General features: G+C 37.5%; 1 protein-coding gene across 3 annotated transcripts in view; it reads left to right on the top strand.

Annotated features, from left to right (window-relative positions):
• Positions 1-11,144: 11,144 nt before the first annotated feature.
• The window catches only part of LOC107855562 (phosphoinositide phosphatase SAC2), a 99,489-nt gene continuing 95,874 nt past the window's right edge, over positions 11,145-14,759 (top strand). For 2 of the 3 annotated variants that reach the window (XM_047393571.1, XM_047393572.1), the window contains exons 1-3: positions 11,145-11,892; positions 12,788-12,992; positions 13,074-13,239. In XM_047393571.1, the coding sequence (XP_047249527.1) occupies positions 11,758-11,892; positions 12,788-12,992; positions 13,074-13,239 (506 nt within the window). In that variant the 5' untranslated portion in view covers positions 11,145-11,757. Of the gene's footprint in view, positions 11,893-12,787; positions 12,993-13,073; positions 13,240-14,079; positions 14,355-14,759 lie in introns of those variants that run through there. The other variant, XM_047393573.1, reaches the window with a different exon arrangement.

Here is a 14,759-nt window from a genome sequence, read left to right as displayed (position 1 = left end):
CTAGCCTTGAAGCAGGATTATTTAAACATGTTTTCTTTGTGCTTCAACGATTTTCCATACATAAGAACACCTCATTCAAAAACTTTGAAGCCAAACCATATTGACATTGTCTCTCAAAACTCTCTTATTTTTTTTTTGACGAATTTCTATACTTAAGACCCGTTGGTGAGGCATGATATCCAATTTTAAACAGTTTTGGAAGACTTTTTCATTACCTTACTTAACCAGGAATAAAACTCTTCCGATTTAAACTTAGATTGGAGGAGGAAACAACCTCCAATTTGACTTTTTATGGGAGAAGGGAACAACCACCAATTTGAATTTATATGGAAGAAGGAAATTAACTTTCAATTTAAATTTATATGGGAGAAGGAAATAAACTTCAATTTGAATTTGTATGAGAAAAGGAAACAGTCTCCAATTTGAATTTGAAGATAGAAGCTATCCCAATATGAATTTATATTGGAGAAAGAAACAATCTCCAATTTGAATTTGGGGATGGAAGTTATTCCAATTTGAATTTATATTGGAGAAGAAAACATCCATCCTAGAACTCTATAAAAGGAGGTAGTTTCCCCACTTTTTCAATATCAATTTTGGGGTTTTCAAGCCATCAACAATATTGAGGTAAGTTATTTTCCTCCTACTTTTTTCTTATTTTTGTCACTTTTTTCAGCACAGTATGTTAGTGGTAGAAAATTCATATCTAATTGTAGGAATATTGAAATTATGAACCGTTTAATATTCCAGAAACTAGACTTCAAGATATATAACATATCCAAAATATAGTTTTAAATTCCTTCAATATAATTCTCGATAATATTTTGAACTTAGCCCTAAATTTTATCATGCTGAAAATTTCAGATCTGCGTGTCTTTACTAAAACTTGCATATCTTGAAGTAGGAAGGATGAAATCACAAGCAGCTTGATTCTTGTGAAATTAGGTACAAAGATCTATAATATATCCAAAATTCATAATTTAATACAATCGAGATATTTTCAGGTGTTATCCCCAAATCAACATTGAGTTTTAATGCATCAAAAATTTTAGATTTATGCGACATCACCAAAAATATTATATCTCAATGTGAGAGCACCAAAATTATGATCCGTTTGATCCTATAGATGTAGGAAATATGCATGTATAACATATCCAAAATTTTGATTTTAACACTTTTTTTATTGTTCTAGATGATTTTTCGAAGTCGATCTTATATGCTATCCGACAGAGGATTCCAGATTTGCATTGTCTCACCAAATAATTTATTTCTTGATGTGGAACCATCACCACGAAAGGGAGTTTTGATTGCCTCAAACTAGATTTTGAGGGTTTTATTCTCATTAAGGCATATTGTTTCAATCTAAGTTGGTGATATACAACTTTTAAGATCACAATGCTTTGATAGGTAACATTCTTTCTATTTGTGTTTTTGCTTTCTTTCTTGTTTCCTCTCTTATTTTTTTTGTTTTTTTTAGGAGAATTGAAATAGATAGCAATATGCAATAATCGTCTTAGGGTGAGAGAGCTCAACTTCTTCTCCATCACCTTAAGTCTGACCAATTTTACTTGAAGACGGTGGACATCGGCTTAAGGTGCGAGAGTTTAACTTCTCCTCCGTCACTTTAAGTCCGACCAATTTTACTTGAAGACGGTGGACATCGGCTTAAGGTGCGAGAGTTTAACTTCACCTCTGTCACTTTAAGTCCAACTAATTTTACTTGAAGACGGTGGACATCAGCTTAAGGTGTGAGATTTTAACTTCGCCTCCGTCAGCTTTAGTCCGACCAATTTTACTTGAAGACGGTGGATATCGGCTTAAGGTGCAAGAGTTTAACTTCGCCTCCGTCACTTTAAGTCCGACCAATTTTACTTGAAGACAGAGGACATCGGCTTAAGGTGTGAGAGTTTAACTTCATCTCCATCACCTTAAGTCCGACCAATTTTACTTAAAGACGATGGACATCGGCTTAAGGTGCGAGAATTTAACTTCGTCCCCATCACTTTAAGTCCGACCAATTTTACTTGAAGATGGTGGACACCGGCTTAAGGTGCGAGAGTTTAACTTCGCCTCCATCACCTTAAGTCCGACCAATTTTACTTGAAGATGGTGCAGTGATTTTCTTTAAGTATGGGATCTTTTCAATGTTCAGCTTAAAGTGCAAACGGACAAATCTTGTCCACCATAAGGCAAGAAAATTTCGATATCCTTTTAAGGATAAATCTGTGAGAAGCCAGCTTAAGGTGCAAAGGGACAAATTTTATCCACCTTAAGGCATGGAAATTTTGAGATCCTTTTAAGGATAAACCTGTTAGAGGCCAGCTTAAGGTGTAAAGGGACAAATTTTGATCACCTTAAGGCATAAAAATTTTGATAGCTTTAAAGGATAAACTTGTTAGAGGCCAACTTAAGGTGCAAAGGGACAAATTTTGTCCACCTTAAGGCATGGAAATTTTGAGATCCTTTTAAGGATAAACCTATTAAAGGCCAGCTTAAGGTGCAAAGGGACAAATTTTGTCCACCTTAAGGCATGAAAATTTCGATATTCTTTAAGGATAAATCTATTAGAGGCCAACTTAAGGTACAAAGGGACAAATTTTGTCCACCTTAAGGCATGGAAATTTTAAGATCCTTTTAAGGATAAACCCGTTAGAGGCCAGCTTAAGATGCACAGTGACAAATTTTATCCACCTTAAGGCATGGAAATTTCGATATCCTTTAAGGATAAACCCGTGAAAGGCCAGCTTAAGGTGTAAAGGGACAAATTTTATCCACTTTAAGGCATGAAAATTTCGATATCCTTTTAGGGATAAACCCGTTAGAGGCCAGCTTAAGGTGCAAACAGACAACTTTTGTTCACCTTAAGACATAGAAATTTTAGTATCCTTTTAGTTATAGGCTTGGAGAACTTTAACATTTCAAATTCCAATGAAGGAATTTTTTTTCTTTTCGACGGGTTGCCCCCATTGAGTCATAAATATTTGGAGTAAGTTCAAAATTTGATTAGAATAGTTTCATACTTGGCGTTCACATGACAGACACTGTAGGAACATTTTTTTTTACACTCATCTAACTGAACTCAGAATGAGATTCCAAGCGCCTACGTACCTCAATGAAAAGGATCAAGTCACAACATCGTTCTGGGTGAATGTTTTTTTTTTGTGTCCTAAGTTTTGCCTAGGCCACCTCTTTCGAGGTTTTCAACCTAGCGGACATTTATTTAATTTTTTTTCTATTCATAGTTTATACTCTTGCGGGCCAGGAGTAGACATGTAGTTTATACTCGTGTCTTAAGGAGTGTACATGCAGTTTATACTCGTGCCTAAGGAGTATACATGCAGTTTATACTCGTGCCTTAAGGAGTATCATCTTCCTTCAAGGATAGTACTTCTTCAAGAATTTGGCATTGATGGTTCCAATCCTCACGCTATTTGCATCGATGAGCTTGTAAGCACCATTTGAATAGGCCTCTTGTACGATATTTGGTCCATCTCACTTCGGGGTGAATTTGCCCCCAGACTTATGAGAAGTGATAATGGGTCTTCTTATTGTAAGGACTTGATCTCCAACTTGGAAGCACCTTAAGTGAACCCTTTTGTTGAAAGAACGAGATAGCCGGGCTTGATAACATTCAAGATTTTGTTGAACCTCCAGACTCTTCTCATCAAGAGCTTCTAACTCCGCAAGATACAACTTAGCAATTTCTTCATCAGTAAGCCCTTCTTGAATGGCCAATCTCAAAGAAGGTATTTGACGCTCAAGTGACAGAACTGCTTTAACTCCAAAAGCAAGTGAATATGGGGTTGCTTGCGTCAGTGTACGGTAAGTTTTCCTATATGCCCACAAAGCTTCTTCCATCTACTCATGCCAATCTTATTTGGATTTGGACAAGACTTTCTTCAACAAGTTACATAAAGTCTTATTGAATGCTTCGGCTAGACCATTGGCGGCAACATGGTACATAGAAGACTTGTGTTGCTTGAAACCAAAGAGATCACAAATCTTATTCATCAGTTTATTATCAAACGGCTTGCCATTGTCAGTTATTATATATTGAAGGATTCCAAAGTGGTAAACGATATTCACTCGGATGAAGTTCGCAATATTTTCTTTCTTTACTTCCTTAAGAGCAACAGCTTCGGCCCACTCCGAGAAGTAATCTGTTGCGGCCAAGATGTATAAGTGTCCACCAGAAGACTTTGGTAGTGGACCAATAACATCTATTTCCTAAGTATTGAATGACCAAGACGCTATAGTTGGATGTAGTACTTCTGGGGGTTAATGTATGAAATTTGCATGGAATTGGCAAGCTTTGCATCTTCTATCATAGTCCAAGAAATCTTTCAACATCTTTGGCTAATAATATTCCATTCTTTTAATGTAAAAATGGAGCTTCGGTCCAGACTGATGTGATCCACAAACTCCTGAGTGCGCTTCTTGTAAAGCTTAAATTGTTTCTTCCTCTTCCAAACACCGTAAGATTTCTCCTTCAAATGATCTTCTGAACAGTGTGTCTTTGTAGCAAAGGAAGCGAGGTGCACGACGACGAATGTTAGTCTTTCTTCTTGGATCTTTTGGAAGTATCCCATAACATAAGTAATCAATGATAGGTTATCGCCAATCTTCTTTTACAGCTTCAGACATGGCAACGAGGTATTCAACCTTGTTTTCTACATCTTTATCTGACGTCGGTACTACCTATTCTGGGCTGACAGTAACTTGGGTCTGATTTGGAAGAGTCAGGGTTGAGGCTGAGGCTCAGGCTCAAGCAGCTAGGGCATCGGCTTACTTATTTTCTCTTCTTGGCATATGTTGGAGGGTTATTCCTCTAAGCCACCCATCAACTTCTGTGCATAATCATGATATGGTTATAGCTAAGGCTTTCTGACTTCATAGCTTTCCAAAAGATGCTTGATCACCAATTGGGAGTTACCAAAGACTTATAATTGCAGTTGTTTCATATCAACTGCCATCTCAAGTCCAAGTATTAAAGGTTGATATTCAGCAATATTATTAGAGCAACAATTTGTTAGGGTAAAAGAGTATGGGATGACCTCTTATTATGGAGTGATGAATACCACACCGACATCAGCTCCATCTCGATGTACGACACCATCAAAGTACATCTTCCGTGGGGGTCTAGCTTCAATGACCATTGTATCTTCATCAGAAAGTTCATTGCTCAGTTCCCAATCATCAGGTATCGGGTGATCTTTCAAGAAGTCAGCCAATGTCTGTCTCTTTACAGCCTTTTGGGGAATGTACATAATCTCAAACTGCTGAAATTAAAGGTATCATCTTGCAAGTCGATCACTAAGGACTGGTTTCAAGATTACAAACTTGATGGGATTTGCCCTAACACAAGACGGACAACATGAGCTTGAAAGTAGTGTTTTATCTTTTGAATTGAGAAGGCCAATGCCAAACATAACTTTTCAACTGGAGAATACTTTAGCTCATTCGGTGTCATCATTCTACTCAAATAGTAAAGAGAGTTTTCTTTGCCTTCACTATTTTCTTGAGCCAGTAATGCTCCAACTGAACTCTCTTGTGCCACAATGTAGAGTATCAATGGTTTCCCACGTATGGGTACCGCAAGAACTGGTGGCTTTATTAAGTATGATTTGATACTCTCAAAGGCATTACTACAAGCTTGTTCCCATTCGAAGGGAGTGTCCTTCTTCATGAGACGACTAAATGGTTGACATTTCCCAGCCAGGTTTGAGATGAAGCTCCTTACATATGCTAGCCATCCTTGAAGGCTTTTTAACTCATGAATATTTCGAGGTTCGGGCATCTTTAAAATTGTATCGACCTTGGATTGATCAATTTCAATTCCTCGGTGTCGCACAATGAAGCCAAGAAACTTTCCAAAGGCACACTTCAATGGATTAATCCTAAGTTGATACTTCAAAGTAACTCGAATACCATTCTTAGGTCTTTTAAGTGATCGTCTCTCTTTCTTGACTCCACCACTAGATCATCTACATAATATTTAATATTTTAATGGAGTAGACCATTAAAAATATTCTGCATAGCCCTTTGATAAGTGGCGCCAGCGTTCTTCAAACCAAAAGGCATTACCTTATAGCAATAAATACCTTTGGGTGTACGAAATGTAGTAAGTTCTTCATTCTTTGGCACCATACCGATTTGATTGTAGCTGGATGAACCATTCATAAAGGAGATTGCCTCATAACCAGTCGTGGCATCAATCATCAACTCTGGTATAGGGATTGGAAAGTCATCCTTAGGGCAAATGTTGTTGAGATCCCAAAAGTCGACACAAACTCGAATTTGGTTAGTCTTCTTCCGTACTGGAACAATACTTGAAATCCATGTGGGATATTTGACTTCACGAATAAAGCCCGCTTCAATGATTTTTTTAACTTCATTTTCAATTAGAGGAACCAACTCCGGCCTAAAGTGTTTTTGGGCTTGCTTAACAGGATGGGCACCATTCTTGACCACCAACTGATGGACCGCTACTTTTGGATCTAAGTCAGGCATTTCCTTATAGCTCCAAGCGAAGACATCCATATATTATTTGAGTATGTCTATATAAGTTATTTTCTCTTCTACTTCTAGAAACGCACTCAAGTAAGTTGGTCCTGGGTTTTTATTGGTTCCAAGATTAACTTTCTTTAAGGGATCTATTTTGGCCTTTACTCCTTTTTTAAGTTGTGATGGAGTATCTCCAGTATCTTTCTCTTCTTGAGGATCATCTTCCTTGATGGATTTATGATAACAGCAAAAGGCATCTTCTATCTCTTCATCAACCTTTATTTGAGACGAGATATCTTTCTCATTCTAGATCAAAATATGATATAAGGAGCCAACACTCTCTTTATCTTCTTCGTGTTACTTGGTATAAACCACAGTATGCATCTTTGCTTTTAGCACCTCATTACATGAAACTACCAGTTTCGTCTGTCATTTCATTCTAAAAGGAATCAAACTTTGGAAATCCTTTTGTATTTTAAGTGAAGAGTGCATCATCGCGCTTTGATGACTCCTCTTACACTTGTTTTTTTTCTTCTTATTTAGAGGTCCCAACCTTTTAAACACAGAAGTTCTTGCAGTTGACCCTCCAAGTTGGTCAAATACAGAGGGTCTTTTATTAGCAGCAGTGGATTCTTCTACTACGGTGATGTAATTACTGTCTGCCCTTCTTATGGAGATGCAAATTGGAGATAACTGTGTGTATCCTAGGCCTTCACGTGCCTGCCTGGTTTTACCCTCTGACTAAAGTTTGCCTAACCTTGATGGCTCATTAGAATTGTATCCAGCCTTTACAAATAGCTTATATGCATTTGGGTCAAAGCTTTCTTTCGTATACTTTACAGGGAGCATTATATCCTGTGGCAGATTTTGAGCCACAGACTCTTCAAGAAGTCTTGAGGATGGATTTATTGCATCAATCTTCCTGATAGGTAAAGTTATCCCCTTTAGCACATTATCTTAGGAATTCAATGGGTGATCTTTCTCTTTTCTTATCGTCGGTACGTAGCGAAAAATGGGAGTTGCCTTCTTTTTCGTAGAAGTGACACTTTTTTTATTTGAAGTGGAGAGAGGATTCTTGGTGGTGACTTCTTCGACAGTCACGTGACCTTCTTAGATGTAATATCATCACACTTGGTCTTAGTGACATCTTCAACCCTTTTCTCATCCACAACATGCTTCTTTGAGTAGAATTTTGCATCGACAAAATATGACTCAGCTTCTGTGAATGGCTTGTCATCGGCTACTATTTTTTCTTCCACTCCACCTTTAAGCATTAATAGTAAGAGGACGAGATAATTTTTTCCCATGCACCCAAGTCCTACCAAGCAATATATTATATAAAGTTTTGGCATCAATCACATGCATCAATGGGTTTGATTGAAAATCATCCATATGAATCCCCAACTTGATACATACCCATGGCCCTCTATTCCCCTTGGTTGAAGCCTTGGATCATTATACAGCTTTCATCCAGTTCGCTAGTAGCGATGCCAAGTTCCTTCATCTTGCGGATAGGCAGGATGTTGACTCCAGATCCCTCATTTATCAAAATTCTATTTGATCTTATTTCCTATAATTCGACCCACCATATATAAGGGACGATTATGTAGGGCCTCACCAAGAAGAAGATCGTTATTTATGAATGTGATTTTTGTATAACACATATGTGCCTCTTCGCTAAGAGTTTCAGTAAGCTTTTCGAAAGGTGAAGGAACCCCCATGGGTAAATTCTCACTCTTTGCCCCCTCTTTGCCGGTATTAAAACAAGACGCCTTAAGGTTGACTTGGGCAGTCTTTACACGAAACTAAACTCGGTAAGAATTCCTCTAAAGTCACAAGACGTCAAAGTTTTTGGGGGTGAAGCTCAGTGGCGGTCGTCCTTTTTAGAAGTTCAACCAGCTTATGTTTCCTTGGTTTCTTCACCATTCTCCTTCTGGTTGGCTGCTCGGCCGACTCTTTTCACAGACTTGTCTTCCTGCATCTGCGCTTGGTCACTAGAGTCCAACCTTCATCATCACCTTCATCAACTGAAGAACTGTCAAGCTCTAATATTTTTTTATTATGCTCTTTGACATATATTTAGACTGGATCGAGTGAGCTAAATGTGATAGAGATTTGATAAGAATTGGCCGTCTCATCATTGAAGAAGATCTTCTTCTCTCTTGCCAGTTACATGACTTTATCTTTAAAAACAAAGTACTTTTCCAAAGGGTAACTTATGAGCCTATGATATTTGTAATAATTAGGGTCATTGGTCCGACCAGCTTTGTTAGGATGCTTCATCTCTGGGAGTTCAATGAGTTTATGCTAAAGGAGTTCATCAAAAATCTCAGCAACATCAGAATCAAGGAAGGGATATTTCTTTTCTTGCATTTCCTTTAAAGTTTTCTGATTCGGACGTGCTCCAGAAGTCGTCTTCACACTTTGCTTCTTGCTCACCTTTGTGGTGACTTTCATAAGAGACACATTAACATTCATAGACTCCTTGTAATCGTTTTGAGGACAAATTTGCCCCATATTTTAGGTTCTTCCTTATCCTTTCCCCTTCGAGGGTCATGGATAGGTGTTGCTCCCTTTCCAGTAGAAGACATGCTCAACTCCATATCGTGAGCACAGGTAGCTAGCTCTTCAAAGGATTTAGGCTTCATGCCTTGCAAGATGTAGAGAAGTTCCCAGTGCATTCTTTAGATGCATATCTCTATTACAGAAGCTTCACTGTGCCTACTTTGAAGTTTAGGATAGCATTTTTCCATCGATTGATGAAGTTAATAACTGTTTCATCCTTTCTTTGCCGAGTATTCATGAGCTCTACCATGCTTTCTGTACGCCTTGTGCTATAAAAGCGATTTAGGAACTAGTGCTCCAATTGCTCCCAGCTATCGATGGAATAAGGATCGTATACCAATCAAAGTCGTTTCCCTTTAGGGAACGAACAAACTATTTGACAAGATAGTCACCGTAAGTTCTAATATTGTTACATGTCTCAACAAAGTGTACGACATGTTGTTTTGGGTTCCCTTTGCCCTCAAATTATTGAAATTTGGGGGGTTGATAGTCGGCAGATATTTTGAGACTATCGATCCTTACTGTGTAAGGCTTGGCATAAGAAAGGAAAGACTTAGCAACAATATCATACTTGTCTTTGAGGGTCCCTTCTATGAATTCCCTCAATTTCCCAATCAAGATTATTCTCTCAGAAAAAACTTGCACATCTTTAATCGGTGGTGTTTGTTTCACAGGATTTTCTTGTCTCATGAACCTCTGGAGATTTTCTAGGCACATGGATATACTCTCCGTCTATTAGACCTTTTACCCTATCCACTATCTTATCAATTCGAGTATCTTAATTCTGAACATATTTGGTTAGGCCATCAATTGCCTATGCCAGATTCGCAAGCTGCTCTTCTATAGATGAGGCATCAGTTACCGTCGCTTGCATAATCACTGGAGATGTTGTAGAGTAGTATAGATTATCGCATAAGTTGATCTTTAAAGTTCTCAACTTATGCTGTGTAGTCGGAGATGATGAGTTGCTTGAATAACCATCGCTCTTCGCGCTAGAGTATTTGGAATCGGAATGCTCAAGTAGAGCTAGAGTCTTCTTAAGTGATTCTGCGACACTGCTTCCTCCTTCCGAAGCATTTGTATTGGGCTTTATTCCTTTTGGGGTTGAAAATCTAACAGCTAGGGTTGGTGCGAATGACACTGGATGTGTTTGTTGTCCTAGCAAAGACGAAGAGGGAGCCTACACCATTCACCAGAGAAGACAACTGCAAAGGAAAAAAAACGTAAGAGAAGATCTAAATTTAAAGAAAAGAAGAGCAAGAAAGCACAATTCTTACTTTTGCTAGTTGAAAATTCAACAGTAGTAGCCAGACACACAAGATCACGAATATTGATAACCCACAAGAGGAGAAAGATGAGCTTAGCATTGAAAAACGACGACAACATGAGCTTAAATGTCAGGGAAAGTGTAGACATAAGAAATGAATCTTTTTTAGAAACCCTACAAGGTTTATATGTGGCCCAAACTCGGGTTAATCGAGTTAGGCCAGGATTATTTTTGTGTTTTTATTTTTGTGTGTGGACTTTTATGGGTGTTGGGCCCTTTTGTAGTGTCTTTTTGATTTTTAAATTAATAAAATCTCCAAAATTACTTTTAAAAAATTAAAATTAAATTAATAAATGATTCTAGAGTCAATAAAATTCTTTTTAAGTATTTATCTCTTTCAATAATAGTAGGCACTTGGAGAAAAAAAAAGAATTATTTTCAAAAATAAATTAAACATGGGGACCTTAAATTAAGAGGGACAAACAAGTTTTCCAATTAAGTGAGGATCATTCAAGTTTTAAAAATTAGATAAAGGGATGACTTTTTTCTAGATTTTTTTAAAATTTTTGCTCCAACAACTTTACACAGTTATCAAACAACTGTTCAAAATTATTCGACAACTTTAATAGTTATTAAGACAACTAATGCAGTTGTCGAATAACTTTCTCAATTGTTTAAACTACTTTATCTTTTTAAATTAATAATATTATGGAGCATTTATATCTTATTTTAATTAAAGACTTGAGAGGGTCTTTCAACTCAATTTTTCTCTATGTTTAGTGTTATTCTTCCAAAATATTTTTATTGTTCACAATATGGTGATGCGTGCTCGACCTCCAAAAATTTGTGGTTTCCATCAATTTGGGTATTACTAGTCCATCAAATTTAATACTTAAAAAATAAGAAGAGAAAATACACAACATCATCAACAACATCATAATTATTTTTTTTATGATACAATATAATCCCCATTGGAGACAGATGTCGGTCTTTAGCTCTCCAATTTCTCTCTCTGTTGATTTTCATTTCGTCTTTTTGTAGAACATCCCACATTTTCCAATCCATTTTTCCATCATCAAGATTTGACCCTTTTCATTTTTGATCAATGATTATTCCCTAATTTGGGATTTAGGGTTCCAAGATTGAAGGTTTTTTTGGTTGCTAAAGCTGAAGAAGAATTGAGTTTTTCATATAAGTCAAAGGGATAATTTTTGTTTTGTGGGTTAATTGTCGAGAAGAAGGAAAAAGGAAATGCTATATTTAGAGCAACATAAGTGTGTGGTGATGTTTGTTGGTTCTAGTGTATGTACTGCTGTATAATTGGATTTGATTTTTCCATGTTTCTTTGGATTTGAATGCTGGAATAGTTGATTCCCGAGCCAGGGGCTCGGGTTTTGATTGTGTTAGTTCAATTCATAACCATGGCAGCTTGTGATATGGAGAAGCAGCCATCACCGCAACATCAACAGGAGCAAGACTTAGTTTCGTCTCCTGTTCCATCTTCGCCGATTTCAGAAGGATTTATGCAGAAATTCAGGCTTTATCAAACTCTGTCGGTAATAATGTGTTCCTTATTTTTGGGCTTAATTAGAAAAGTGAAGTATATAGATGAGGATCAGAGGGCTTATGGGGTACTTAATAATGCGTTGCGAGTGGTGAAAGACAGTCCAAAAATTGGTCAAGAGATTGCAATTCTTACTGCATTTCACTAGTTTGAATCTTAGTGGCCTCATCGTCAAGCTAAAAGACGGGGCTGATTGATCACTTGATTTAGCTAACTGGATCAAGATCTTATGATATTTTTGACTCTTTTGACTTCCCTCTAGGATAATAATAATATAATTCAGATTATGGAGTCCAAATTGCTTTATATTTGATTATGGTAATTAGTATTGATTCATAGGATATATTCTTAAGCTGGAAATTATGTGGGGTTCATTTGCTTATTTGAAATGCTCGATTTAATAAGCATGTTAAATCTCCACAAGCTGGCATGTATTGTTCTGTTAGTACCTTCTTCATCGACAAATACTTTCTATAACCTGTTAATCTTTCTTATTTAAGATATCCTTGAGTGTAAATGATGCTAAGCAGTGATTGGACAGTTTTCCATTCTGTGCGGTCATCAAAGTGCGCAGATATATGCATTTGACAAGATAAATCACGTTGTATTGGTGCACAGTTCAATAAAGATGTATACGGGTGTATCCAGAGGGAAGTAGTTTCCGTTGCTTTGTCTGATCAAAAGAAATGAGTATTATTCAACAACGGCGCCTTGTGTGTGTATAGTGTGGTTGGGGTCTATTGCCGCAGTGTCCTCTAGTTTTCTTGTTTCAATCCAACCTTTTTTTTGGGATTACTGTCATCTATGTTTTGTACTCTTACCCCTTTCTCTCATTAAAGTTTCTCAAATGACATACTTTTCTTCGTTGGCGAAAAACTCTGTCGCAGAAATTTTACTTGATAGGAAGGGACAAGAGTAGAGCACACTGGAGAGTGTTGAAAATTGACAGGACGGAGCTTTCTGAGCTTAACATGCGTGAAGATTTAACTACCTATACTGAACGTGAGTGCTCTGATTTGTTGAGAAGGATACACGAGGGGAATAGATCTACAGGAGGTTTGAAATTTGTTACTACTTGTTACGGCATTGTAGGTATGTGAATTCTCGATTGTAACTTTTCTGATGCAAGAGGCTCATTCTTCTGATTTCAGTAATCGCTATGCACTTTGTTAGGGTTCATCAAATTCCTGGGGCCTTACTATATGCTGCTTATCACTAAAAGGAGGCAGATTGGTGCTATTTGTGGTCATACTGTGTATGCTATCACTAAGAGTGAAATTATCCCACTTCCTAGTGCTGCAACAAGGTCAAAGATGGTAAATTATAGGAGCGAAAACAGGTTTGTCTTTTTTTTTATGTTTGTTATCTTTTTCTCTGATATGGATGTTGTCTGTGATCCTTCACTTTTAAACTTGTTGAGTCATTCTATATATTCTGGTTGTTTTTGGCGCCAAGGGTGTGGTCTAGTAGTCAATGAAGTGAGTTGAGAACCATGAGGTCTCAGGGGACTTGGGAGAAAAAAATTATCTATTGTTTGTGGGAGGTGGCAGCTATCCTTGAGGTGCGCAAGCTGGCTCAAACACCATGGTTATGAAAAAACGTTCTAGTTGTTTTTGTTTGATTTGTTACGGGTTGAAATTGGCATCTTTTTCTCCAATGGTGGAAGATTAGGCTGTAAAAATATTAGAATGTTGAAATAAGTTTGAAACTTCTCACTTCTTGCAAGTGAAGCTGGAGGTTAGGTACCATCTACCTCTCTCGGTTCCCTGCAATGGTGGTAATGAGTATGAAAGTCACTTTAAGTGAAGCTGGATGTTAGTGTCACGACCCAAAATAGGTACGTGTTGCCATCTGCCTCTCTCAGTCCCCTGCATTGGTGGTAATGATTTTGAAAGTCACTTCCCGGAAGTGGAAGTGAAGTTAGATGTTAGTGTCAAGAACCAAAATAGGTATGTGATGGCACTTGTCAAACCCATCGTGACAAGTAAGCCTAACTCATCCCCAGAACACAGTTTAAGGAAAAGGAAGTGGAAACAAATATATATATATATATATGTGTTTGTCTCTCTGTGTGTGCATACATATATGTGTGTGTGCATACATATATGTATGTATGTATACGAGACACGAGTCTCAAAGATACATCCTAGGTCTCGTTGTCATCAGTACAAGTCTCTAAATACAGAATGATAACAATAACTATAGTATCTAAACTGCGGGTAAGCATAAGATAAATAAAGAGAGATCTGGGTAAGCTTGGAGTCCGCCAGCACTACCTCGATCTCCACAACGTCAATGCTAGAAGAAAACAATCTGCAAGCTGCTTATCACTAAAAGGAGGCAAATTGGTGCTATTTGTGGTCATACTGTGTATGCTATCACGTAGAGTGAAATTATCCCACTTCCTAGTGCTGCAACAAGGTCAAAGATGGTAAATTATAGGAGTGAAAACAGGTTTGTCTTTTTTTATGTTTGTTATCTTTTTCTCTGATATGGATGTTGATATGGATGTTGTCTGTGATCCTTCACTTTTAAACTTGTTGAGTCATTCTATATATTCTGGTTGTTTTTGGCACCAATGGTGTGGTCTAGTAGTCAATGAAGTGAGTTGAGAACCATGAGGTCTCAGGTCTATTATTTGTGGGAGGTGGCAGCTATCCTTGAGGTGCTCAAGCTGGCTCAAACACCACGGTTATAAAAAAAACGTTCTAGTTGTTTTTGTTTGATTTGTTACGGGTGGAAATTGGCATCTTTTTCTCCAATGGTGGAAGATTGGGCTGCAAAATATTAGAATGTTGAAATGAGTTTGAAGCTTCTCACTTCTTGCAAGTGAAGCTGGAGGTTAGATACCATCTACCT

Source organism: Capsicum annuum, chromosome 7, assembly GCF_002878395.1.
Source record: "Capsicum annuum cultivar UCD-10X-F1 chromosome 7, UCD10Xv1.1, whole genome shotgun sequence".
In the NCBI taxonomy this organism is placed as follows: domain Eukaryota; kingdom Viridiplantae; phylum Streptophyta; class Magnoliopsida; order Solanales; family Solanaceae; genus Capsicum; species Capsicum annuum.
This window is presented reverse-complemented; position numbering and strand designations above follow the sequence as displayed.